Genomic DNA, 21,748 nt, shown 5'->3' with positions numbered 1-21,748 from the left:
TACCACTCAGCCTTCCATCTCAGGTTCACGGTGCGAAGACTAACGACATTCGCTCAGCTTGCTTTTGACTGAAGAAGGAGAAGAAGACGGTCTGAATACATTTTCTTTCGTCTTTGGTTCTGGCCGCTCTTCTTCATCTCTTCCCCACATTCGCTGAATCTCGCTATTATCGTTCGCTGCTCCGATCGCCAGCGTTCGCGCCTTAAGAAGGCCCCGAGCTACCTTTCCTTTAGAGCCGGCGGTTTCAGAAGCATCATTCATCAGCACAGTCCCGCATTTCAAATAAGAATTAGATCAGCGACTTCTTTTTTATCGATAAAGCGAAAGCCAAGCGTCGTTATTGTTATCTGCATATTTTTAAAAGGCAGAACTGCATCATCCTACCAACAGCGGCATAATATCTTAATCATCCCATTCGCAGTACAGTACATTGCATTGCATCACATCCAATATGGTTCGACTCCTCAGCGTGGCCGCCGCTCTGGCTGCCTGGTCTGCGACGGCAGTCTATGCGGCAACGACTTGCGATGTGAATAACAAGTGCCCCTCTGACACGCCTTGCTGTTCACGTACGTCCAACCCTCTTTGGATTGAAGACATCTTGTTGCCAAACATCAACGTTCACAATAGGCTAATGTGTGCTATGTGGGAATAGAATACGGTCAATGCGGTGTCGGTGCATACTGTCTAGGCGGCTGCGATCCTCGATCTTCCTTTGCTCTCGATTCCTGCGCACCCGCACCCGTGTGCAAAAGCGAGGACTTCAAGTTTACCAATCTGGACGGCGTGACAGCCAATACCAAGTACCTTGGCGATGCGTCTCAGACGAACTGGGTGTCTAGCGGACAGCCTATCATGTACCAGGGCCAGCAGGTGCTGCTTACCATGGCCCCAGACACCGTGGGCACCCTGCTCGCCAGCGCGCACTATCTTTGGTACGGAAAAGTGTCTGCGACGATGAAGACGAGCCGTGGCGCTGGTGTGGTGACGGCGTTCATTCTGCTCTCGGACGTCAAGGATGAAATCGACTTTGAATTCATTGGTACCGACCTCGTCACTGCGCAGTCGAATTTCTACTTCCAGGGCATTCCCAACTGTATGTTCTCTTTATAATTGGATTTTTCCTCATCATTTTTGAAATTGTATGGTAACAACCATGACACAGACTGGAACGAAAAGAACATCTCTGTCGACTCGAGCACATTTGACGACTACCATACGTACGAAATCGACTGGACTCCCGATTCCATTACCTGGTCCATTGACGGACAAGTCGGCCGCACGCTTGACAAGAACACGACCTGGAACGCAACCGCCAACCGATACGAATTTCCCCAGACCCCAGCGCGTATTCAGCTGTCCCTCTGGCCTGGCGGTCTTGCATCCAATGGCCAAGGCACGATCGAATGGGCGGGCGGTCTTGTTGACTGGAACTCGCAGGACATTAAAAACTTTGGCTACGATTATGCCATGGTCAAAGAAGTCAATGTCGAATGCTACCAGCCGCCATCGGGCGCCAACGTCACGGGCTCCAAATCGTACATTTACAATTCCCCTGCGGGCACCAACGACACTGTCGCACTCACAAACGATAATACTATTCTCAAATCTTTCATCGCCACGGGTACAAACATGTCGGCTGATGATTCTTCGAGCTCCGCATCTGCCTCTGCCTCGTCAAAATCGACAAAGAGCGCCGCGCCCCAAGTCCCCGGCATGTCTGGATCCCGACCGGGATCTGATTCGTCGTCGTCTTCAAGCACCGCAAGTTCAGGCTCCTCGCAGCCGACTTCTTCTTCCTCTTCATCGGGAACCGGAGGATTCAGCCAGGGTGGTGACGATAGCGGCTCGTCTGGAAATGGCAAGAAAGGTAACAGTGCCCCTGCGCATGGCGAAAAGGTCATTCAGGGAAGCTTCTTTGCCGTGCTCGTCGCCATTGTCGCCGTCTTGGTTTTGTAATCTGTCCTGGTTGTAAATGATGTTTTGGTCTGTAATTGTAATTGTCGATGCGGTTCTGGTTTTTGTCTGCACATTTATTCTTATTGTTGATGATTATTGATATAACGACATTGGACGCATATTGGAAGGGATTGGGTAAATACAAAAACTTTTTTATTCTTCTCATCATTTTTCTTTGTTCTTGTTCCTTGAATCATCCTCCCTTGGTTTTGGTGCAAATGCAAAGAATACCTTTTGTATATTGATCGCTTCTTTTCTCCCTTCTTTGTCTGGAATACATTGGATCAGTTGGACATAGTGACATGAAATCACCATCTTTCATATTTGTCTCATGCTCTACTCATAGTCCACAAATTCTTTCACTTTCACTTTTCTCTCCCTTGCGTGATTTACCCATGTTGATTGCTGGATGTATGTGTCCTCCCGTCATTATCACTCTCCAGCGTTTCAGAGCTTTGAAAATTTCGGAGAGCTGCATGTTGCAGCGTCCGGAAGTGAGTGTACTGTATGATCTAGAATATATTTCTGTCAAAGAGAGTCTTTGGTCAGGTTTGTTCTAGCCCCGTGTGCTCTGTACTTTTCTGTTTATCTTCCACTTTCCACCATCGTCTTCATCCTTCCTCTCTTTATCTTACCATTTTCCCTTTGACTCCCTTTGAGTAGTGCTGCCCGTACATTCATGGATAGTCAAGAGGCTTGGTTTTTTAGACGATTCTAGAAAGTCCAGCATGGACCTGGGCAAGAGAGTAGGAAGGAAATGGACAGATACGTTGACATGGACGTGTATAGAACGATTGTTTACATTTATTTGGAAAGATGTAGATGGTTGATGGTTGCAGATGGTCAGAGATCAACGGAGAGCGTTTGAAACAAAGAGATTCAGAGACTCAGACTCGTAGGCTCGTTGGCTTGAAGGTTTCATAGGCTTGTATACAATATACAGTAACAGTATACAATACAGTTCATTCGTTGCGTTAAATATGTCTCAAAGGCCACACGACCCAAGAAAGAAAGAGAAAAGGACTGGTGTGATATATCTGACGGGAGACAAGAAACATACACTGTCAAGAGATTAAAAACCACACGCAGTCAGGAAAATCAGGAAGCAAGAAAGACGACGACCAGTGAAGAAAAAAAGAAAAAAACTGATAAATGTGCCGGTACGCCCAACTCCTACATACATGCGGCCACGTCTCGAATCCATATTTACATTCCTTTTGCCAGCATCTGCGCGACGAGCTCGAGCGCATCAATGATCCGCGGGAACGAGAACTATGGGAACTGCCCTTTGAGACTGGGTCAGGGACAGATACAATTTCAGGAACTGATCGCGGTCGTGGCCCTGTTTTTGGATCTCTGGATATCGACATTGTCTCTGACCTTGACGCTGGCATTGGTATGGCTCGTGGCCCTGATGGTGCTGTATCGGATTTTTTGAAAGACGTGTCGTTTCGTCAGGGACAGGGACAGGGACAGGCCGGACAGATGGGGCAGACGGGACAGGCGGTGCAGGGACAGACGGGACATATGGGGCAGAAGGGGCAGGACGGGCAAGCGGGACAGCAGGCCGACTATATCACGGTCTGTATAAAAGGAAAGAGTAAGCTTGGTGCGTTTTCTGTCCCGCGGCGGGACTGCGCATTGTACCATAGAAGGAGATTGATGGATGGGGGTCTGGCTCCAGCTTCGGCTTCGGCTTTAGGTTCGCCTTCAGTTGCACGCCAACCGGTGGAGCAGTATGTGGATCCTGCGGCACTTGTTCTGTCTGGCGCTGAGACTGGTCACATGTCGGTCGGAAGCAGGAGACTGGTGAACGGATATGTTGGACAGGCAGAACAGCGAGAAAGTGGAAGTGGAACTAGAACTGGAATTGTAACTCCCAGTGAAGGCGGAAATGGAAATGGAAATGGAAATGAAAGTGCGGATAACAACAACGAAGGTCAAGAAACACAACAAGTTCAAGCTCAGCAAGCTCAACAAACGCAAGCATTGCAGAGTAATAGCACCCAAATCGAGACGCAGAAAAAACAGCCGTATCTCCAAGACGACGAAATTCAAGACTTGATTAACCTAATCGACTCTTCTGGACAAGACCGTGTATTATCTCATGACCAAACAACACCTGCCGCAGAAAAATTTTGCTGGTCGTCAACGGTGCCGTGGTCTGCATCATTCTACTCGTCGTCTTTGCCGCTCCCAACGCCATCAGCGGTAGTAACAATGCCAACACCAGCAGTGTCGTCACCTGTATCAGCGCTTTTGTCGTCGTCTTCAACGTCAGGAAGCTTAGCATCAACACCGGCAACAGTATTAGCAACGACACCGACAGAGGCAACAGCCACAGGACTCAACGTGAAATCAGCAGCAGGGGCAGCAGCAACAGAAAACAATTCTTCGTCAAAATGTCTGCCTACTCCCTCACAAATTGCGCTGATTCGCTGCGATAGAACATGCTCCGAGTGTGAGCAATTGAGCCAGTGGAAGCGCAAAGGGATGCGGTCGACCTAGGGCAAAACCCTGGCCTTATTGCTAACCTCAAAGTAGAGATTAGAGATAGAAGCATTTTATTACAATTTTTGCATATTGGCGGATGTGCCCAAATGTGACCTTTGATCATGAGTTCTTTCGTAAGGGCGAACCATGTAAATAATATCAACGCGTCAAGCTGGTGTTAAAGGAGATCGGGTCACGTGAGATAAATCAGAATGAATTTGGACGATTGCTCCCTGAGTAATTCTTCAAGTTCTATGTGTGCATTCTGTGATAAAAATTAGTATAATTGAGTTTCCGTTCTATTAATTGATGAAGAATTCAGTTGAACAATTAAAGACAAAGCATAGGTGGTGAATCAACCTACAGATCTTCGTGTAAGCCAATATATATTATTAGAAGTATGATAGTGACTCTTAAAGAGTTCATATCCAGGTATTGATCAATTAAATTGTCTGTGTTACAATCTATAAGCCAAAATACATAAGCAAAGGCCAACTCCTGTCTCAGAGTATACTTCTTTTACTTCTCTTCTTCATCATGATAATAAGCATCCACATGCGCGGGCCGCTCAATCATAAAGGTGGTACATTCTTTCCCATCCACGTCTACGTAGTCCTTGTCGTATAAACCAGCAGGCATGTGCCTGCAAGTTTTGCTAGTAGACGAACATGCTGAAAATCCCAAGCCTGCGTTATCCGATTCCAGCTTTTGCTCTTGGGCAAGAGTCTGCGCAAGTGGGCTTGGATCTTCCAGAGGCGAGGGGGATGGAAAGGCTGGGAAAAACGTCAAGGTTACCGGGTTTGTCATCGAATCTCTCGAGTAAGTCGAGGACAGGTCGACGAGTGGCGGAGGTTGTGGAAGCATTGATGGTTGCGGGAACGTTGAAATGGCGAGATCTTCCACTTTCAAAGGCCATGGTGCCGCTGATGACTGGTTTAAGGAATATGCTGAATGAGTCTGTGACAATGATAGCGGAGAAGGCGTACAGAACTTTGACTTTGGAACTGAAGACGTGGGTGAAGTCGAAAGAGAATGCTCCTGCGGCTTGCTCCCCATGCTGGAAGTCGGTTTGAAATCGGGATTGATTTGGGGATGCAACGGGTACATGACTCCATAGCGAAATACTTCATCGTTGATTTTGGGCTTCGGACCCCATTCCGCCGACCAGTACTCGTGTCTAAGAAATTTCCGGATCCGAAGTTGAAACCTTTGTCTTTCGAGAGCGAGGATGACTGAGGGAGGAATCGTCTCGGTTTCGGTAAGTGAGTCGGATGCGGCAGAGGGAACTGGAGTGGAAGTAGAGGAAGAAGAATCAAGCAGCGAGGAAGAACTAGACGAGCAGGAAGTTGGTGGTTGAGAAGATTCTGGAGCCGATGCGGGCACCCCTTTATCAGCAAGCTCTCCCGTCTCTTCAGCGTACTTGTCTAACGTTCTCCGCAAGTTGTTCTTGAGCACCTCTCTTCTAGGCGAGTTAGCTCTTCTTGCCGCAGATCGTCTTGCCCCATCATCGACAAGTGAATCTAGAAAGGGTTGAACAGGCCTTCCAATGTTTAAATCAGCGGGCATAACAGGATGGGAGCGCAATGGAGAAGCATGAAACGAGATGTTTGGAGCGAGTTTCTCACTTTTTATGTCCTGGGACACCTTAACCACTGATTTCTCCGCATGCGAATTCAAGGAGGACTTCTGAGGCAATGGAACCTCCAGAGAAGCCACCACAGCGCTGTCTCCTAGCAAGTGCACGCTTTGATCAGATATTTTCTTCGTGTCTGGCGCGTTCGATTCGGTCGAAATGAAGATACCATTGCCAATATATTTGCCACCCTGAAAGACGCGAAAAAGAGCGAGCGAGTTCATAGTGAGCAGTTCATACTTTTCAATCTTTTGTTCGGCGTTTGCAATTGCGAACCCTAGTAGAGAACGGCCGAGGGAACGACTGCGCAGGGAAGCAATCATCTTGTACAGAAAACCAATTTTTGCGTAGTAATTTGTGCGTATCGCATCTTCCTCGGCGCGGAAACATTCCTCGCAGAGACTTGGCGTAAGGATTTTGGTCACAGTAAAGGATGGAGTGCTGAAGACACAAAACGTCTTGGTGCCGCTTTGCTTGGGACATTGCTGAGTCACAACAATGTCTCGCACATGGCGACATTTTGAGAATTGGTAGATCGTTCCTTGACACATGGTGCAATGACGCAAAACACAATTTGAGTTGAACAGGGATTTGGTCTGTTTGGATTAGTGGATTCGATAGATGATATATGGATGAATTGAGTTTCTTCTTGTGTGCGGGAGCTTGGTTCGAGTAATACCTCTGTATATTCCTGAGGGTGTCGAGCCAACTGATGTGGAACGTTTTTATATATTGGTAAAGTGGTTTTGTTAGATGAACAAAGAGTTTGACAAAAATGGAAGAGTAATGTACAACTAAGGTACAGTGCTTTGTTCAGACTGAAACTTGGTTTGAACTGTCAAAGAAAGTCACAATCACATTGTGAGAAGACAGAAGTGAGGACAAGGAATTCGCATAGACCTAGTACTTGGCCTCAGAACAAAATGGACTTGAAATGAAAATACATGAGAAGTAAAAGTCATACCACATAATATGTGTGCAATCCTAGGATACACATAAATCGCCCTAGCCTATTATGAAGAGAGGGGTTCAAATTTTCGTAGGAAGCTATTCTCGTTAGCACATTCTGTTAAGCTGTGTACGAGTCAAAAACTTACTGAGACGGGCACTCATATCCAGAAGGGTTCTATATCGAAGTTAGCAACAGGTCTATAACCGATTCTTTTATGAGTACTTGCCTTGTCAAGGTAGAGTTGGTGGTAGTCCTCAGCATCCCACCACTCTCCAGCAGCTGTCCAACCGATATCAGCACGGTTGTTCACTTCTTCAAGTGAATTGCTGTATAGGAATGTGGAGTACTTACGGATAATCTCCGTACTGAGCTTCTTCTTCCACCACTCTTTCTGAACCTTCTCCGTAATGTCCTTGGCAATGCGCTCCTGCTCGTCGGTATAGAAAAAGATGGCGCTGCGATATTGCGTTCCAACGTCCGGGCCTTGGCTATTTAGCGTAGTAGGGTCGTGCATGCGATAGAAGAACTCGAGAAGCTGGCGATATGAGACCTGCTCAGGGTCAAAGACTATCTGGAGAGCTTCGGCATCTGCTTGTCGCGCAATAGGTTATTAGTCTCTTCTCTGTAACCGAATAATATGGCGCTGCTGTATTCATTGATGGCGGCGCTTACGTCCTGTGCTGCCGGTGCAGACCTGGCGGTAGCTAGGATGCTTTGCATCTCCTCCAATATATCCGACCTTAGCATCCAGCAGACCCTTGCCCGCGAATGCCTTGCGGTACATGTGCTCTACGCCCCAGAAACATCCCGCTGCAACGGTCGCGAGCTGCGCATTGGCTGGGTATTTTTGCGCGACCGTGTCGGGAGTGAGGCCGAGGTGGGTGCTCGAGGAAAAAGGACGAATAAGGCGTGCCAAAAACGAGGGCATCATGGATATGGTGCCCGAGGCGAACATGGTCAACAAGGGACCAAGGCAGACAAAGAAGATGATATATCGGCGCGAATTGATTGACCTCGATTGACTGGGTATGATAATAGTGCTGTGTATCTGAGATTAGAGGTTGGAAGAGCCTAAATCGGTGGTTATAAGGTCCGTGGAAATGTATTTGAAATTATTGAAGCTTTACCTTTGTGGATATATAACGGATCACTAATATTGGGGACTATTGGCGTCATTGATGCAATTTGTGGCTGGTGGCGGGGGGTTCGGTCCGTTTGACAAATCTTTGTGGCGCAGTCGTTCACCCGCTCCGGTATATGTCAACACACAACATGACTACGCTTCAACAAAAGTCCATTTACACCTTGTATGCGCTCATGAATTCCAAATCATCAGAATAAGTGGCACAAAGTGTGAAATTCTAATTGCCATCAATCGTCATGCCGAGGTTTAGAAATAAAAAAAAGTCGTCATGGTGCCTCATGTTGTGAATTAATCGGTAAGTTATTTGCTTAGACCGTGCTGCCCTATGCCCAAAACTGAAAAGCAAGCAGATCTAAAATACAAGTCATCAAGACAAACAGACAAAACACGGCACACAGAGAGGTATCCGACCGTGACGCCTTGTTTTCCGAACTCCAAAGAAAATGAAAAGGGTAAAATGAGTAGAATGAATGCATGAAGCATAAAAGGATTGATCCGAATCGCTTCCAAATCCGCCATTGGTTGGCCAAAAATGCTTCCGCCTTGCATGTTGGACTCGCTAAATGAAAGATGTAATGTCGCATGATGGTTTGATGATTGCATCTACCTCCATGCGCTCTTTCCAGTAGAGGTCAAGCTTCCCCTGGCTGCTCCAGCCCCGGCTGTCACCAGCCGCACAGCGTCTCCCCGAAGACCCGCGCTGGGCCGAGTTCTTTCTTCACCGATAGTCGTGCGTCTTTGCGCACCGCCCTTTATCACTGGGGCAGTTCTAGGGCTGAGGACGCTTCCTTTACTGTCATTCTCCTTGTCAGATCTAACCATACGCCGCGCCTGACCAGCGGTGAACATGGACTTCTCTCCAGGCGGACTGCTCAACGAAGACGCAGTGGGACTCCGCTGACGCCCAGTACGACCAGCGGGAGCCCCAGTCAGGGCCGTTGATGATGCCCGTTTCGTGACAGCGCGCTTACGGATATCATCCAGCTTGTCCAGCCTGACTCTGCGGCTCTCTTCATCGGATCCCGAGTTGCTACCAGATTCTAGGGTGCTGTCGTTAAGAAGCGCAGCGCTGGCGACAGTAGGTGAGGCCCGGTTGGATGTCCTGCCGGGCTCTAATTCACGAAGTGGAGAAGAATGGCCTGCGCTCACTGTTCGCCGGGGATGCATCACCGGTCCTGGTGAGCCGTCGTGCTTCTTGGAAAGGAAGCCCGTCTGGAATCTATTTGACTTTGGCTTGATGTCAATGGACGCCTTTGGAGGCGTGGGAATCGGCGAAGAATCGAGAAGGGCCTCAACGTCTGGCATCGGTCCTACCGAGGGAATAGGTGATTCGACAGATGATTCGACGGTCGGCTCCGCAATCTCCTCGACATGAACTTCTTCTGGCGTTGAGTCGTACCGCTGCGGCGTCTTTTCAAACTCAGCAAGCATGCCGCCTTCATCGCTGTCATCCTTCCATCTCACTCCTCTCTTTGCAGTCTTCATAGGTGCCTTCTTCTTCGGTGTAAAGGAGACGGCCTTCCGCACAACGGCAGCCTTTCTTCTCTTTGGAGAACCCTTGACTGGAGACGCAGCAAGATGAGCTGCGCTCGCAAGCGCAGGTGCCAATGGCTTCATGGGAGACACGACCAGGCTGACCTGCTTCGGTCGTTTCGGGGTCCCTCGCTTCGGTGACCCTGTCCAGCTTGGGACGGTGGGCTCAGGGAGCGGCAAACTCCCATCAGGCTTGACTACTTGCGAGGTTACGTCAGAACACTCCGTAATGATATTGCCCAAGCTTGATTTGGCGGCTTCCACAGCAGCTTGTTCGTCCATCTGCAGAATTTTGTGCAAGGAAGATATTGTATCAAAGTGCGCTTGAAGAAGCATTTGGACCATCCCTGCATCGCCTCCCTTCTCCTGTTCCAAAACTCCAGAGAGCCCCTCACGTTCAGCATTGGCTTTCAAAAGCTCTACTTCCCTGATCAGACGCGCTGCGTCCGAGGGGTCGCTACCTGTGGGGCCCTCTGATTCCTTTAATTGCTTGAGAGCATTTTGCAACGCAGAGTCCATAGACCTCTCCCAGTCACATTTGGAAAGCCGCTGATGATAATGGTGTCGACTACTCTCCAGCTCTACCAGTATACCTTGGGCGCTCTTGCGCACTGCTGCCAATTGATCGGGCGGATTCTCCTCGCCCCTCGCTTCGCACACATAATCAAAAGCTGCAATCCAAGCAGATAACATCGAGATTCGTCTTTCGATCTGACGCAATCTTCTCATGTTCAACATCTTTTCTTGTCTTTCACTTGCAGTATGATCAAAAGCGCTCCGGATCCGGGTGATACCTTCTTTGGCGACATGGTCACGCTTCTCTAGCTGCTTCCTGAACTTTGCAAAAGCGTTCGTCTCATAGTCCTTCTGTTGCTGCTTCAACTCATTGATGAGGTTCATTTGCTCGTCAATCTTCTTCAAGAAATCCTTGACGTGGCGGTTGACGTTGAAGACATTTCGAGTGACCTTGGTCTGAATATTTTTCGCGCGGTTGGCATAACGAAGAGTGTTTTGGGTCTCGTCAAAGTGTTGACTAGACGGGCTCACGCAAACTATCATCACGGTCTTGCAGTTTCCACCGAGCGAAAATTTGAGAAGACGCGTGAGCTTTGAGTTACGATAGGGGACGTGGTTCTTCTTGCGGGGATCGCAGAGTGCGTTGATGCAACTGCCAAGCGCAAGGAGAGATTTGTTGATGTTGGCACCCTCAATCAATCTCTCGCCTCTATTCTTGGTAGCACTTGCTCTTTCACTACCAGCAAGGTCAATGATGCTGAGGGTAGCCATGGTGTGAGGCTCGTTGACATCGGCGGTACGATCGCGCTGAGATACATTGATCTGCAGCACTGCATGCGAACGGGAAGACGTTGCGTTCGCTTCGGTGGGAGACATCGTCCGGTACTCATTGCCTTTGACAATCATATCCATGACTTCTTGAACCTGTATGTTGTCAGTCAAAATGCGCAAATCGAATGGGATTCAGTATACCATACATTTTGTGGACGGTGGCTGGACAAGCCTGCCACTGAGACTGCCTGATTCGCATCTTCTCGAAGCATGAGGCCACTTCTGCTGCCACCATTGCTTCCTCCAGGAACCAGAAGGTCTCGAATAGTTTCATTATAGATTTCCAGGTAAGATAGGGACACTTCTGTTTCTTTCTCATCTCTTGTCTCAGCAATGCGTTCAAAGAGCTCCTGCATGGTCATGAAGATGATTCCTGGTTGTTGGGAGGTTCCTCTAAACGCAGTCAGCCTCACTTTCCTACATCCAATCTAGACTGTCAGCCTCTCCGCCAGAAACTCACGTTATAGTATGGGTCTTGCCGCATCCTGTGGCGCCGTAGGCGAAAACAGTCGCGTTGTAGCCATCCATCACGCTGTCCAGAAGACCCTTCGTGGTCGATTCGTAAACTTCTTGCTGCGACGCATTTTCTTCAAATACTCTGTCAAAAGCAAAAGTCTGGTCCTTGACTCTTTTGCCCGTAGTAGGAACGACTGATCGTGAGAATCGCTGAATGGGATTATCTTCAGGAGGATCGAACACTCTAACGGGAAAATTAGCCAAATTTGCCGTTGACGTCTCGTTTTCAATATGCCGCTTACAAGCATCTATTATCCACGACCTTGATAACGGGCCGAATGCCCTTCTGGACAAGTTTCGGGGTCGGAACGGCCGCGAGAGAACCGTCGCCCAGAAAAAAGGGAGTGTCGTCGCATTTCGTCAACTGCGCCGCTTCACGAATAGTGAAAGGTCGAACTCTAACGGTGACAGAGATTGAAGAAGCGCCACCTGGGGCTGCCATCTTGGTCCAAATGCCTGCTCGTTGGGTTCAGCAACGTGTTGACGTTGGAAAAGGAGCGAGTTACTCGCTCGCGTCAGTTCCGTAGTAGCGACAGTTGGTTTTTCGGCGCCAGTTGATCGATCTCCGACAACAGATCTTTTGATTTCCCTGCTGGTTAGTATAACATGGACCGCTCAATGTCGAGGTCGTGGAGCTGTCACGCTCTTGGTCAAATGTCGTGTTGATGCTGCTCAAGTCACTTTGCTTCTGCTTGGGTTCGACGTGAACGGTAAACTCCGGTTGACCCGGCAACGGCGGTGACCAGCTCACTTTCAGGGTCTCAACCATCAGAGTCTGAGACAATTAAGAACAGACACATAGAGACAGCGGCCTGTGCAACAAGATCCTGGCTGATCAGTCATTTTATTCTTGTTCTGCTGCTTCGGGTGACCAGGATTTAAGACACCTATTGGATGATCCTCTCTATAAAACTCATGAGCCACTCTCACAAAAGCAAACCGATGCTGAAATATTCTACCTTTTTTTGCCTTGTAATTAAATATATTATGGTGATCTATACATCAGTAATGCCTTAGAAAATAAGACGAATCGTTTGGCATCTTTGAAAAAGGGTCCGTTCGTCATTCATCATTTGACCCTGTAGTAAACACACCTTTGAGGTTATTTGTACTAATGAGACTAGTCCCCTTCATTTGAATAACTTTTATCAAGGGTATTTCATACATCATTCTCATCAAATAGATACCATGATTCCAGATGCAGTTCCAGATAACGCCAGTATGACACAAAATCTCCGGGCTTCACTAGCCCTCCCCCTCTTCTCCCTTCTCTCGCTGCTTTTCTCGTCACTCTTCGGAATAGTCCGCCTGACTACCATACTCCTCCTCGTAGCTTGGAATCGATACATCCCATTGCCCATCATCTTGTTCATCCTCTAACCCTAGGTCATCTTTGTCCTCGTCCTTTGTCTTTCCAGCGCCTGGTTCGCGGAATTTGAACGCCAGCACCGCTCCATCTTTCAGTCCTGCTCCTTGGGGGCTCTGATTTAGAACACTCTGCTTGCCGCCGACCTTTCGTTTGACGCCTTGCTCATCGAGAATCTCTGACTCCGGGATCTCGAGTGCTACCCAGCCTTTGCTTAAGTCGTTGTTATCAATAGGTACACCGAGTACAACTTCGTCGGAGCTTGTAGGGATCTTGTTGCCGTTCAATGTGCCATCAGGGCGTGTAGACCTTAGGGCATGGAGCAGATCTTCCTTAATAGAATCGAATGATTGTAATGGTCGCACAAAGAGAAGGATAGTCGTCTTGTGGTGCTTGAGCCTGAAGGTCCACGAGCTCTGATCTGCTTCGGAAAGCGGCTGCGGCAGCTGTCAGTTGTGATCGAAGGTATCAACGCATATAGAGATTCCATACCATATTTTTTTTTCTATTAAATTCAACTTTCAATTTACAAGTGTTTCTTGTTTTGAGTTAGAATCTTCAAAAGGGACACGCTGTATATGATTGCATACACGTCGCTGAACGCGAATCTCGAATTCACCAACCAACCCACAAAGTGACGCTTATCGACCACGGATCATATATTACTCCGTTTCCCGAACCACCTTCCGCAGCTGTTGAGCAACACATGACAGTCACCTTCAATTTCCTCAGAGTTCTTAGGAGCTACTGACGTCTTTAATTTCTACTCAAACTCTTCTTAAGTCATAATTCACTTCTTTATATCTTTGTATTTTCAACAAGAGATATATACTTAAAATTCACGAAACCCCACCACAGACAATGACCTCCACTGCATCCCAGCCCAACGTTCCTCCCCCCGCAACAATGACTCTCCCAACGGACCCCAGCCCTGAGCTTCCGGAAACCGACCGTCTCGGTCTTCCGCTGCACCTCCGGATCCCAGCCAGCATGCTAGGATCATTCCTTGCGGGAGTCGGGATGGGTCTTTCCCAGGGAAGCATGATGGCCGGACTACGGTTCCGGGCCGAGAACGCACACCGGCTCCCTCAGACTCCGACAGGATGGTACCTCTACCACAAGAGCAAGAACTACCATATGATGCTAGGTGGGGTGAGAGAAGGGCTGAAAATGGGCACAAAAGTGAGCGTATGGGTAGGCGGATTCTTCACCGTGGAAGAAGCCGTCGACCGACTACGCGGAGGACAGAAGGATTTCTTTTCGACAGTCGTGGCGGGCTTGGGCATTGCTGGTGGATTCAGCTTATGGCGTAAGTTGGTTTCTCATCCTTTCCAAGCACTGTTCTTGCCTGAGCAAATATGCCATTACAATGGCAGTCACATAAGTCACCTGCCAAACGATCAAAATCCATATTCCAAATATCAGTCTAGCAGCTAATCAGCTACTTAATCAAATAATAGACCGTTTCCCAGTAATAACAGCCGCGCGTACCGCTAAAATGGGTCTCCTCTTCGGTCTGGGTTATGGCCTGACTCAAGACGCCCTGTCACTTTTGCAGGGACGACGACTAGCCTATGTGGATTTCATCCTGGGAACGAAACGGAAAGAGAGGAGAGCTGCTGCTGCTGCCGCAGCTACTGCGGATGGTGCTCAGACGCAATTGGCATGAGACGGGCATGAGCACCCGTGAAGTGCTTGCAGAAGCACCTCTTTTGCAAAATACCCAACTGTGTCTACGTATTTATTCCTACGTGGATTCCGTGCAAGACTTAATGTCCTGATAGATATTATCGGACATGGACAATCAGAGAAGCACAAGCCCCAGTCGAGCTCCAAGCTTAATGCTTTTCACGCCAAAATAACGAGCAATATGCCGCAAAATGGTACCGCCTCGTACGATAGACATGTGCCAGTCTTCCAGTATCCTTTTGTACCGATGCGGGGGCGATATGCTCGCTGAAACTGCAGCGCCCGTTCCGGTCAAGTGAAGGTCCAAGTCAGCGACAAGCTATCAACGCATTGCGCAGCTCCCACTAGATAACTCTCGCCTGTTGCAAAATAGCAAAGGCATGGCATACAAAGACAAACGGGCGTCACATCAAACCATTCATCCATTTGAACAGCCGGATGGCGGATGACTTCTGTCGATTCATGACCATTTCAGAACTGACTGAATCAAATATGCAGAACTCCTCAACTCGGCGTCAGTGGACTCAAGTAAATCTTCTCAAGGAAAGTAATATTTCATCTCAACTTTAAATATAGACAAATTTCAATTTTCTATTTATAGAATTTGAGAGCTTCTTGAAGCGATAATTAAGAGGGGAGACATTAGATCATAAAAATAAATTTAAAGGGGAAAAGAAAAAAGAAAAGAAAAGACTGTACAAATGTAATGATATAATCCTTGACAGATAAAGCTCAAAACTCCGCTGCAAAGAGTCTATCTATCATAGCTCTTGCTAAAGTGCATTAATCGCAAATTGATATTTTCTCTGTTCTCCCCTCCCAGTCATCTTCATCCATAGATCTCCGAGTCCGAAAGCGATCAACAAATCTTGGGTTACATTTAGCGACGGTTGTTCTGTCTCATACCCAAAATCTGAACCATGCGGATGAAAATGTTCAAAAAGTCGAGCTCGAGCGAGATGCTCTCATTAACGACATCGCGGGGGATAAGACCGCGCTCGGAGAGACGAGCATGGTGCAAAACCTTTTGGACGTCATACAGGGTGAAGCCACCAAAGACAGCGAGACCGCCATAGAGCCAGATCTTCTCACTCCAAGCCAGGGTGCGAACCGCAGTTGCGGGAAGAACGAGGGGGGCGAGACCAGACACGGCAACAATCGCAACACCAGCAAGAAGGGGACCACCGAGGTAGAGGTACTTCTCCTGCTTAGCAGTGGCACCAACGAATGCAATAGAGCCCATCATGGCAACGGTGTAGAGACCTGCACGGGCGAGCAGAGCAGGGGACATGAACATAAGAGGCGAGAGAATGGCAGCCTGAGCCAGGTTGAACCCGGCCCAGAGAGCGTATTTTTGGACGTAGCTGTTGAGAGAACAATGTTAGCACTACAGTTGGGCAACTAAACTGGAAAGGGTAGAAAGGTGATGACTTACTTGCTAGGATGCGTGTTAAAAGTGCCGTACATAGTACCGATGCTAGCAACCAAGCTGAGGCCCATGACCATCCAGGGGTTCATTGCCATAAGGCGGTAACTCCAGCCATTCACGTGCAGAGCACGAGCGGCAATACCAATGATACCCACGCCAAGGCCAGTGTGGAGGAAAGTCTCATTCAGAAAGCTTCGCTCAAAAGGCGGCATGCCGCCATCCTCACGCGTCTCACGGTTGAAAATGAGGTTGATGGCCACAAGTGTACCGCCAACGATTCCCGCGCCATAGAGCAAACGCTGTGTGAGCGTACCGGCATTAGGAGCAGAGGCTTGGTAGCCCTGATTCGTGTACGTTCGTCGAAAGGTGGATTGGAGGACATTGTTCCCACGGGAGCGGAGCGCGGCAAGAGGAGAAGAAAAGACGCCGGATGTCTTGGATGTGGACGAGAAGGCAGCGGAGCGGGATGCAGCAAATGCGTTGCGAGAAACAGTTGCAGATGTTGCAGGTCTTGGGGCCGTGAAGAAGGCACCGCTATGGAATGATCGAGCTGCGGATGAAGGAGAGGATTTCGGGAGCTCCTTCAGGACTGCTCCCGAGAGAGCAAAAGGTCGCCGAAGGAACGTAGCCATCGTGCGATAAAGTTGTCCTTGCGGGACCAAAGGAAATTCGAGTCGGAATTGCTTTTTAGTTGCAATGACACTGACGTTGGTGAGGAAGAAAAAGATCGGAGAGAAGCAGTAATCACTGCAACGCACGCAAAGAAGTGAGTTGTTGGTTGATGAGTACAGAGTAGAGAGGCGAGGAAGGTTCTCAACTGTTCGGCGATCGGAGGTTTGCTCTTCGCTATTTCCCGAGGGGCCCGATCAGTGACGTCCGTTGAACCAGAATGTTCCAATGAGCTTCTGGATGGTGTAAGCTATCATCTTATGTAAGCATGTACTTTCACATGATAAGTTAACCTCAACGCTTGTACTGATTCTTTGAGGATGGCAGCACGTCGATATCAGCTACCCTCCTGTTCTTGAATCTGATGGCACTCTCCTGGGGTTAACTGATCGAAGAGTGATGGCTCTCGCGTGATATAGCTGCTTGGATATCTATAAGGTCTCAATTGGCTTTGAGCTGCAGTAAATAAAAAAGGATTTGGATTGAGTATCTTACAAACTAGAAAACATCAAAGAGATTAAATTTTGCGACCAAAGTATTCAAGTTTGCATGACCAAATATTTACTAAATGTACATCCAGCAAATTCATCCCTGTGCATGAACTCGAATATTTCCCATCATACGGTCCATGGATGAAGCAGTACTCAAAAAGAGGACAAAAGTGCATGGAAAGGAGGTATCGTCGCATCAGAATGCAATGTCATCTCAGCTACTCCGATTCCAACTCCGATGAGCTCCTAATGCAACAGACAGGGCACAAACAGCCCGCATCAGGTTAACGAAGAAGGGAGGCTCGCATCGCTACCAGCCAACAACCCAAGTATTGCAAGCAATGATATAGATGATAGTGCATTCGCCGATGCTGTGTGAGGGAATGTTCCAATAAAAATGCAGATGGACCGAATGATGTCGTAAAGGAACAAGAGGTTTGAAGTCAAATGTTAGGAGGAAACAGGTCGTATCTTGCGCCGATGACTCCGTCCGACCAGGCTGATCCGCCAGGCTTAACAAAAAGAAATATGTGCACATCAAAACAAATCACAATTTTGCGAGTTCATGGCCAGCCACAGTCTCGAACTTCACCCGCTTCCCGATTCGCTGAACCCCGCCGCTATTCAGCCACCCTAGCAGGTTCTTGCACTGTGAAACGTCAAATGCTCTGAGCTTGTGGCATCCATCGACAACAGCCTCGACACCAACGCCGGTGACCCGGACACATCCTCGAACAGACAAAGACTGGAGTTCTAGGAGATGGAGACCAATACTCCTAAGCGATCCATCTGAAACAGCACTTCCGCAAAAAGACAGTTTTAAGTGTGTCAGCTGGGGGCATCCTAGAGCCAGCACTTCTGTTGCAGTATCAGACAGCGCGCAGCAAAAAGACTGCATATCGTGTTAGATGATTAAAACTTTCTTGAGCATGGGGTTCAACTCTGTCGCATTAAGTGCAATTTGCAACTTACCAGATCAAGTTCCCGAAGTTCCTTTGCTGCGTTTGTCAAGTAGACAATGGCATTATCCGTCAAATATGTACAGTCTGCCAGGCAGAGCTTACGGAGTTTCGAAAAATGGTACATGCTCCAGTGCTGGAATCCTTGATCGGTTATAGTCGTACAACGCGTAAGGTCAAGCTGCTCCAAACGCGACGCGGCATGGATTGCAAAATGCGCCATCGATCGATCTGTGACATGCTTGCAGTAAGACAGCGTTAACCGCCTCAGCTTGGGGCAGCCGATGACAGTTCCTGGGCCCTGACCACGGGCAGTATCATGAGACTTGTGTAATCGGCTCGCACTGCTTTCAGGTACTATCCATCCTACCACCCTTGCAAGTAAATTGTCGCTCACTTTGCGGCAATTGCTTAGATCAATTTCTTCCAAGCTCTTGGCACTGTTGGCCATCTCAAGAACTGCATGGGCTGTAATGTCCCACACGCTCTTCATCCGCCAGCAGCGCACATTGGCTCCGCATGCGACGGCTAGAGCGCTAAACCCTTCATCAGTGATGTGGAAGCAATTGTTCACGTTGATAACGCGAGGGCGCGAGCCAACGAAAGGGCAGATATAGTTTATGAGAGCGTCGTCAGTGACCTTGCGATTATAAGGTGTTAGATCAAGGAGATGAAGCAAATCTGGTGAAGTAGAAATTATTTTAGACCAGTGAATGGAGACACTACGAATGCGCATGAGCTGATAGACATCCAAATGCTGGAATATCTTAATGAGAACCGCATCTGGAAGGATGCCTTGACTTCTATGGCTTGCCACTCGCGGGACTAACTTAGGTCGCTTGGGTGTCGCTTTAGATTCTGGCGGTGTGATTGCATGTTTGTTCAGAGAAGGTGAAGGAGACAGCGATTTGCGACTTGGAGTGGAGGGGCCGACATCTCTCCTATCTCCTGCCCCAGCTTCTGGCACTGGAGGCGCCAATGAGCCTCGCCGAGACCGGAAGCGGATGTTATCCAGATCATGGTTAAGAAATGGGTCGGGGTCGAAGGGTTCCTCGGTCTTTCCAGAGGCGGGGTGGCCATCTGCGGCAGGTTTCTGCAAATTTACCTTCGGAGGTTGCTGCTTGCCTGGCGTCTGTGGCCGGCGATCCGCAATGGCAAGTTCGTCAATAGCGGGAGGAGTACTTTCGGGGGCATCTGGCATAATAATGTCCTCATCATTGGCGGCCTCCAGTCTCTGCTTTGCCGTGTTTTCCACTTGCTGTCGAATGTCCGGGGAGCAACGCTCCCATAACTCATCGAGCACGGAACCGCCAATCATCAAGCACTCAACAGAAGTGATGGAGCGGACCGTAGCTGTCCTTCGTGGGGCAAGGGACAAGCTTGTCACTTCTCCAAAATAATGGCCTGGTTTGAGTCGGGCTCGCACATGAACCCTCCGTTCCATGCTCTCCCTTCCGTTCGTAGCACCGAAACCATTCTTCTCATCCACAACCTCAACCTCCCCCCTAACAATGAAAAAGACCTCCCTCCCAAGCGTGTCTTGCCGGATAATGTCAGTAAATGGGGGATATGTTTGCGGCTGGGCATTTAATCCCAGAAAGTGAAGAATTTCAGGCGGCAAGCTTGTAAACAGAGGGAGCTCTTTCAATAGCTGCCGAACGTTCACCATGCTGCTTCCCAAGGCGCTTGAGGCTGCAGTTTCTGCGAGACTGGGGCTTGGTGACTTCCGCCTCTTGTGAACAACAATTTCACCCGCTTTGACTGTTCCTTCGTCCCCCATGACGACTTCACCGAGCATACCATCGCGTGTACGCTTACCATTCGGCTTCGGAGAGGCCGGCGCAGTACCTTGCATGGAAGGAGCAGGCTCCTTTGTTTTCTTTTTCCGATCCAGAATCGTCAGTCGCTCCTGCGCTTCCTCGCGAATAGCACGCTCAACCTCTGGGAATTTAGGCAACTCCTTCATCAAATCTTCCTTCTTCAAGACCACAAGCAGACATCGCGTACGAGCCACAATGGTGGCTGTGCGAGGTATGTCCATCAGAACCCCAATCTCCCCGAAGAAGGCGCCCGGTCGAAGCTCGGCATAAGTGCTCTCACCATCGCGCGACGTAACAGCGACTGCACCACGCACCAGCCAGTACATGGCTCGAGCTTCATCCCCCTCTGTCACAACATTATCGTGGGCCGACTGAACTTGAGGCCTCAAGTGTGATCCGATTGCGATGAGAAAAGAATCTGGGGCCGACAGGAAGAGCGGAAATGAGCGAATACGATCGAGGAGATCAAGAGGAATGCCCTGAATTTGAGAAGCGGTTAAGGGCGATGGCCGTATTGGGCGCGCCGGATTACTCTCCGAGTTAAAGGTCCTAATCAGGGACAGATTTTCCGGCACAGGGGGCACATGGCCCTTGGCCAAGGCGCCCCCGCCAGACCGGTGATGCCGAGGCATGAAGAAGCAAGTCCAGCAAATCCTGTTAGAACTGGTCCGCGTTGAGATCTCGCAGGGTTCCGACGCATCGGATTGCCAGATTATCCTCGCACGCTGGGCTCCTAGATGGCAGGAGGAAAGAATTTGGCGTTGAGTCTCGTGGAGAGCTAGATGAGTAAATTTTGTCAATCGGTAGCCAGTCCTTTGGCAATCAGATTATATAGCTCTCTCATCTGTCAATACGTATAGGCTTTTGGTCCTATCACGCGAGCAACACTAAGCCGACCGCCGCAAAAAGTAATTGTGTCTACAAAATGTTCCGACAGAGCTTGTCAAACAATTTGTAGATATAAGGCCGTCGGTTGCAGCCAGTGGATGATAAGTACTGTAAACTCGGAACTAGAGCGGATGACAGGGGCGAAAAAAGAGGCCTCCGCGGGTGAGTGAAGACGATGGTGGGCGATAAATCAGAGCCGGTACAGGCTGAGGAGGAGAAGGAGAGAGGGGAGCCTGAGGATGGCAGATGCCTGGGTGGACGGTGCCACTAAGTGATCTAAGCTGCAAGCTGTGACGAAGAGTGGTCAATTGACTTTTCAAAGTGGCATGGAAGGCTCATGGAAAATGGCGTACCTGGTGATGTGGATCGTGTAATCAACGATAGCAAGGGGAGATATCGCATTGATACATGGTAGGATTGCGGAGCACCATGCTCGATGGAGATTGATTGACTGGAGGATTGATTGGATAATCCGGGGTCCAAAAGACAGAAGCTGAGGGCCGGTGGGCCAGTAAGCAGCCGATCGAAGCCTTTCTTTTGCAGTTTGCCTTCTCCACTGATTTATGATAATGTGACTGGGTGGTGGTGGTTCGGGCCAAGCCCGGGTGCTGCCAGTCAGTTACTCTCAGGTGGGGGTGAGGGAATGACGGGGGGGATCATGGGGGAGGGGGGAGCTGATTACCATCAATAGTTAGTCTTCTACTGTATTCAGCAGTGGAGGCGGCACGCGATCCGCTATTAAGAGACGAGACACAGGGCCCGACAATGCTTGGCAACGACGGTGAGAAAAAATGGATACATTGCGTCGTTTTTGATCATCAAATGTTAACACGATTGGAAATGCACCAAAAGGCACTGTT

General features: G+C 48.9%; 9 protein-coding genes across 9 annotated transcripts; 3 read left to right on the top strand and 6 right to left on the bottom strand.

The window, feature by feature from the left end:
* Window positions 1–505: 505 nt before the first annotated feature.
* L228DRAFT_201582 (glycoside hydrolase family 16 protein) lies at window positions 506–1,815 on the top strand (the record flags this gene model as incomplete). Its single annotated transcript, XM_018329635.1, has 3 exons — window positions 506–569; window positions 656–1,096; window positions 1,166–1,815. Coding segments are annotated over 3 exons (1,155 nt in total), but the record flags the coding sequence as incomplete, so codon positions are not given.
* Window positions 1,816–2,815: 1,000 nt separating this feature from the next.
* L228DRAFT_96827 (hypothetical protein) lies at window positions 2,816–4,756 on the top strand. Its single transcript, XM_018337022.1, has one exon. It carries the CDS (start codon window positions 3,112–3,114, stop codon window positions 4,465–4,467), a length of 1,356 nt encoding a protein of 451 aa, XP_018190004.1. The 5' UTR covers window positions 2,816–3,111; the 3' UTR covers window positions 4,468–4,756.
* A 124-nt stretch (window positions 4,757–4,880) lies between these two features.
* On the bottom strand, window positions 4,881–6,636 carry L228DRAFT_259664 (hypothetical protein; the record flags this gene model as incomplete). The annotated part of the gene is made up of 1 exon (XM_018334183.1): window positions 4,881–6,636. One exon carries the CDS (start codon window positions 6,634–6,636, stop codon window positions 4,972–4,974), a length of 1,665 nt encoding a protein of 554 aa, XP_018190003.1. The 3' UTR covers window positions 4,881–4,971.
* A 272-nt stretch (window positions 6,637–6,908) lies between these two features.
* On the bottom strand, window positions 6,909–8,161 carry L228DRAFT_218875 (peptide methionine sulfoxide). The gene is made up of 6 exons (XM_018330197.1): window positions 7,710–8,161; window positions 7,389–7,625; window positions 7,264–7,316; window positions 7,183–7,211; window positions 7,050–7,132; window positions 6,909–6,985 (listed from the first exon to the last, which is right to left on the bottom strand). Exons 1-5 carry the CDS (start codon window positions 7,990–7,992, stop codon window positions 7,099–7,101), a joined length of 636 nt encoding a protein of 211 aa, XP_018190002.1. The 5' UTR covers window positions 7,993–8,161; the 3' UTR covers window positions 6,909–6,985; window positions 7,050–7,098.
* A 282-nt stretch (window positions 8,162–8,443) lies between these two features.
* On the bottom strand, window positions 8,444–12,213 carry L228DRAFT_259662 (kinesin family member 18/19). Its single transcript, XM_018334182.1, has 4 exons — window positions 11,820–12,213; window positions 11,522–11,761; window positions 11,208–11,454; window positions 8,444–11,154 (listed from the first exon to the last, which is right to left on the bottom strand). Exons 1-4 carry the CDS (start codon window positions 12,017–12,019, stop codon window positions 8,785–8,787), a joined length of 3,057 nt encoding a protein of 1,018 aa, XP_018190001.1. The 5' UTR covers window positions 12,020–12,213; the 3' UTR covers window positions 8,444–8,784.
* Window positions 12,214–12,543: 330 nt separating this feature from the next.
* L228DRAFT_245376 (hypothetical protein) lies at window positions 12,544–13,540 on the bottom strand. Its single transcript, XM_018332144.1, has 2 exons — window positions 13,436–13,540; window positions 12,544–13,380 (listed from the first exon to the last, which is right to left on the bottom strand). Exons 1-2 carry the CDS (start codon window positions 13,436–13,438, stop codon window positions 12,865–12,867), a joined length of 519 nt encoding a protein of 172 aa, XP_018190000.1. The 5' UTR covers window positions 13,439–13,540; the 3' UTR covers window positions 12,544–12,864.
* A 254-nt stretch (window positions 13,541–13,794) lies between these two features.
* Window positions 13,795–15,105, top strand: L228DRAFT_281518 (hypothetical protein). Its single transcript, XM_018335893.1, has 2 exons — window positions 13,795–14,252; window positions 14,404–15,105. The coding sequence occupies exons 1-2, from the start codon at window positions 13,805–13,807 to the stop codon at window positions 14,610–14,612; spliced, it is 657 nt and encodes a 218-aa protein (XP_018189999.1). The 5' UTR covers window positions 13,795–13,804; the 3' UTR covers window positions 14,613–15,105.
* A 156-nt stretch (window positions 15,106–15,261) lies between these two features.
* L228DRAFT_245374 (growth hormone-inducible transmembrane protein) lies at window positions 15,262–16,862 on the bottom strand. The gene is made up of 2 exons (XM_018332143.1): window positions 16,068–16,862; window positions 15,262–15,996 (listed from the first exon to the last, which is right to left on the bottom strand). The coding sequence occupies exons 1-2, from the start codon at window positions 16,691–16,693 to the stop codon at window positions 15,513–15,515; spliced, it is 1,110 nt and encodes a 369-aa protein (XP_018189998.1). The 5' UTR covers window positions 16,694–16,862; the 3' UTR covers window positions 15,262–15,512.
* A 906-nt stretch (window positions 16,863–17,768) lies between these two features.
* L228DRAFT_209339 (RNI-like protein) lies at window positions 17,769–20,632 on the bottom strand (the record flags this gene model as incomplete). Its single annotated transcript, XM_018329807.1, has 2 exons — window positions 17,769–18,113; window positions 18,194–20,632. 2 exons carry the CDS (start codon window positions 20,630–20,632, stop codon window positions 17,769–17,771), a joined length of 2,784 nt encoding a protein of 927 aa, XP_018189997.1.
* Window positions 20,633–21,748: the final 1,116 nt, after the last annotated feature.

Source organism: Xylona heveae, assembly GCF_001619985.1.
Source record: "Xylona heveae TC161 unplaced genomic scaffold L228scaffold_3, whole genome shotgun sequence".
NCBI lineage: Eukaryota > Fungi > Ascomycota > Xylonomycetes > Xylonales > Xylonaceae > Xylona > Xylona heveae.
This window is presented reverse-complemented; position numbering and strand designations above follow the sequence as displayed.

Bases quoted from the DNA above. Each gene is read 5' to 3' on its own strand.
- L228DRAFT_245374 (XM_018332143.1), bottom strand. From the start codon at position 16,693: ATGGCTACGTTCCTTCGGCGACCTTTTGCTCTCTCGGGAGCAGTCCTG. The intron at 15,997-16,067 runs GTAAGTCATCAC...TTCTCTCAACAG, and splicing joins TTTAACACGCATCCTAGCAA to CTACGTCCAAAAATACGCTC.
- L228DRAFT_281518 (XM_018335893.1), top strand. From the start codon at position 13,805: ATGACCTCCACTGCATCCCAGCCCAACGTTCCTCCCCCCGCAACAATG. The intron at 14,253-14,403 runs GTAAGTTGGTTT...ATCAAATAATAG, and splicing joins TGGTGGATTCAGCTTATGGC to ACCGTTTCCCAGTAATAACA.
- L228DRAFT_259662 (XM_018334182.1), bottom strand. From the start codon at position 12,019: ATGGCAGCCCCAGGTGGCGCTTCTTCAATCTCTGTCACCGTTAGAGTT. The intron at 11,762-11,819 runs GTAAGCGGCATA...TTTTCCCGTTAG, and splicing joins GTCGTGGATAATAGATGCTT to AGTGTTCGATCCTCCTGAAG. The intron at 11,155-11,207 runs GTATGGTATACT...GACAACATACAG, and splicing joins CCAGCCACCGTCCACAAAAT to GTTCAAGAAGTCATGGATAT.
- L228DRAFT_218875 (XM_018330197.1), bottom strand. From the start codon at position 7,992: ATGTTCGCCTCGGGCACCATATCCATGATGCCCTCGTTTTTGGCACGC. The intron at 7,626-7,709 runs GTAAGCGCCGCC...CGCGACAAGCAG, and splicing joins CTGCACCGGCAGCACAGGAC to ATGCCGAAGCTCTCCAGATA. The intron at 7,317-7,388 runs GTAAGTACTCCA...TCGGTTGGACAG, and splicing joins GCTCAGTACGGAGATTATCC to CTGCTGGAGAGTGGTGGGAT.
- L228DRAFT_96827 (XM_018337022.1), top strand. From the start codon at position 3,112: ATGTGCCGGTACGCCCAACTCCTACATACATGCGGCCACGTCTCGAAT.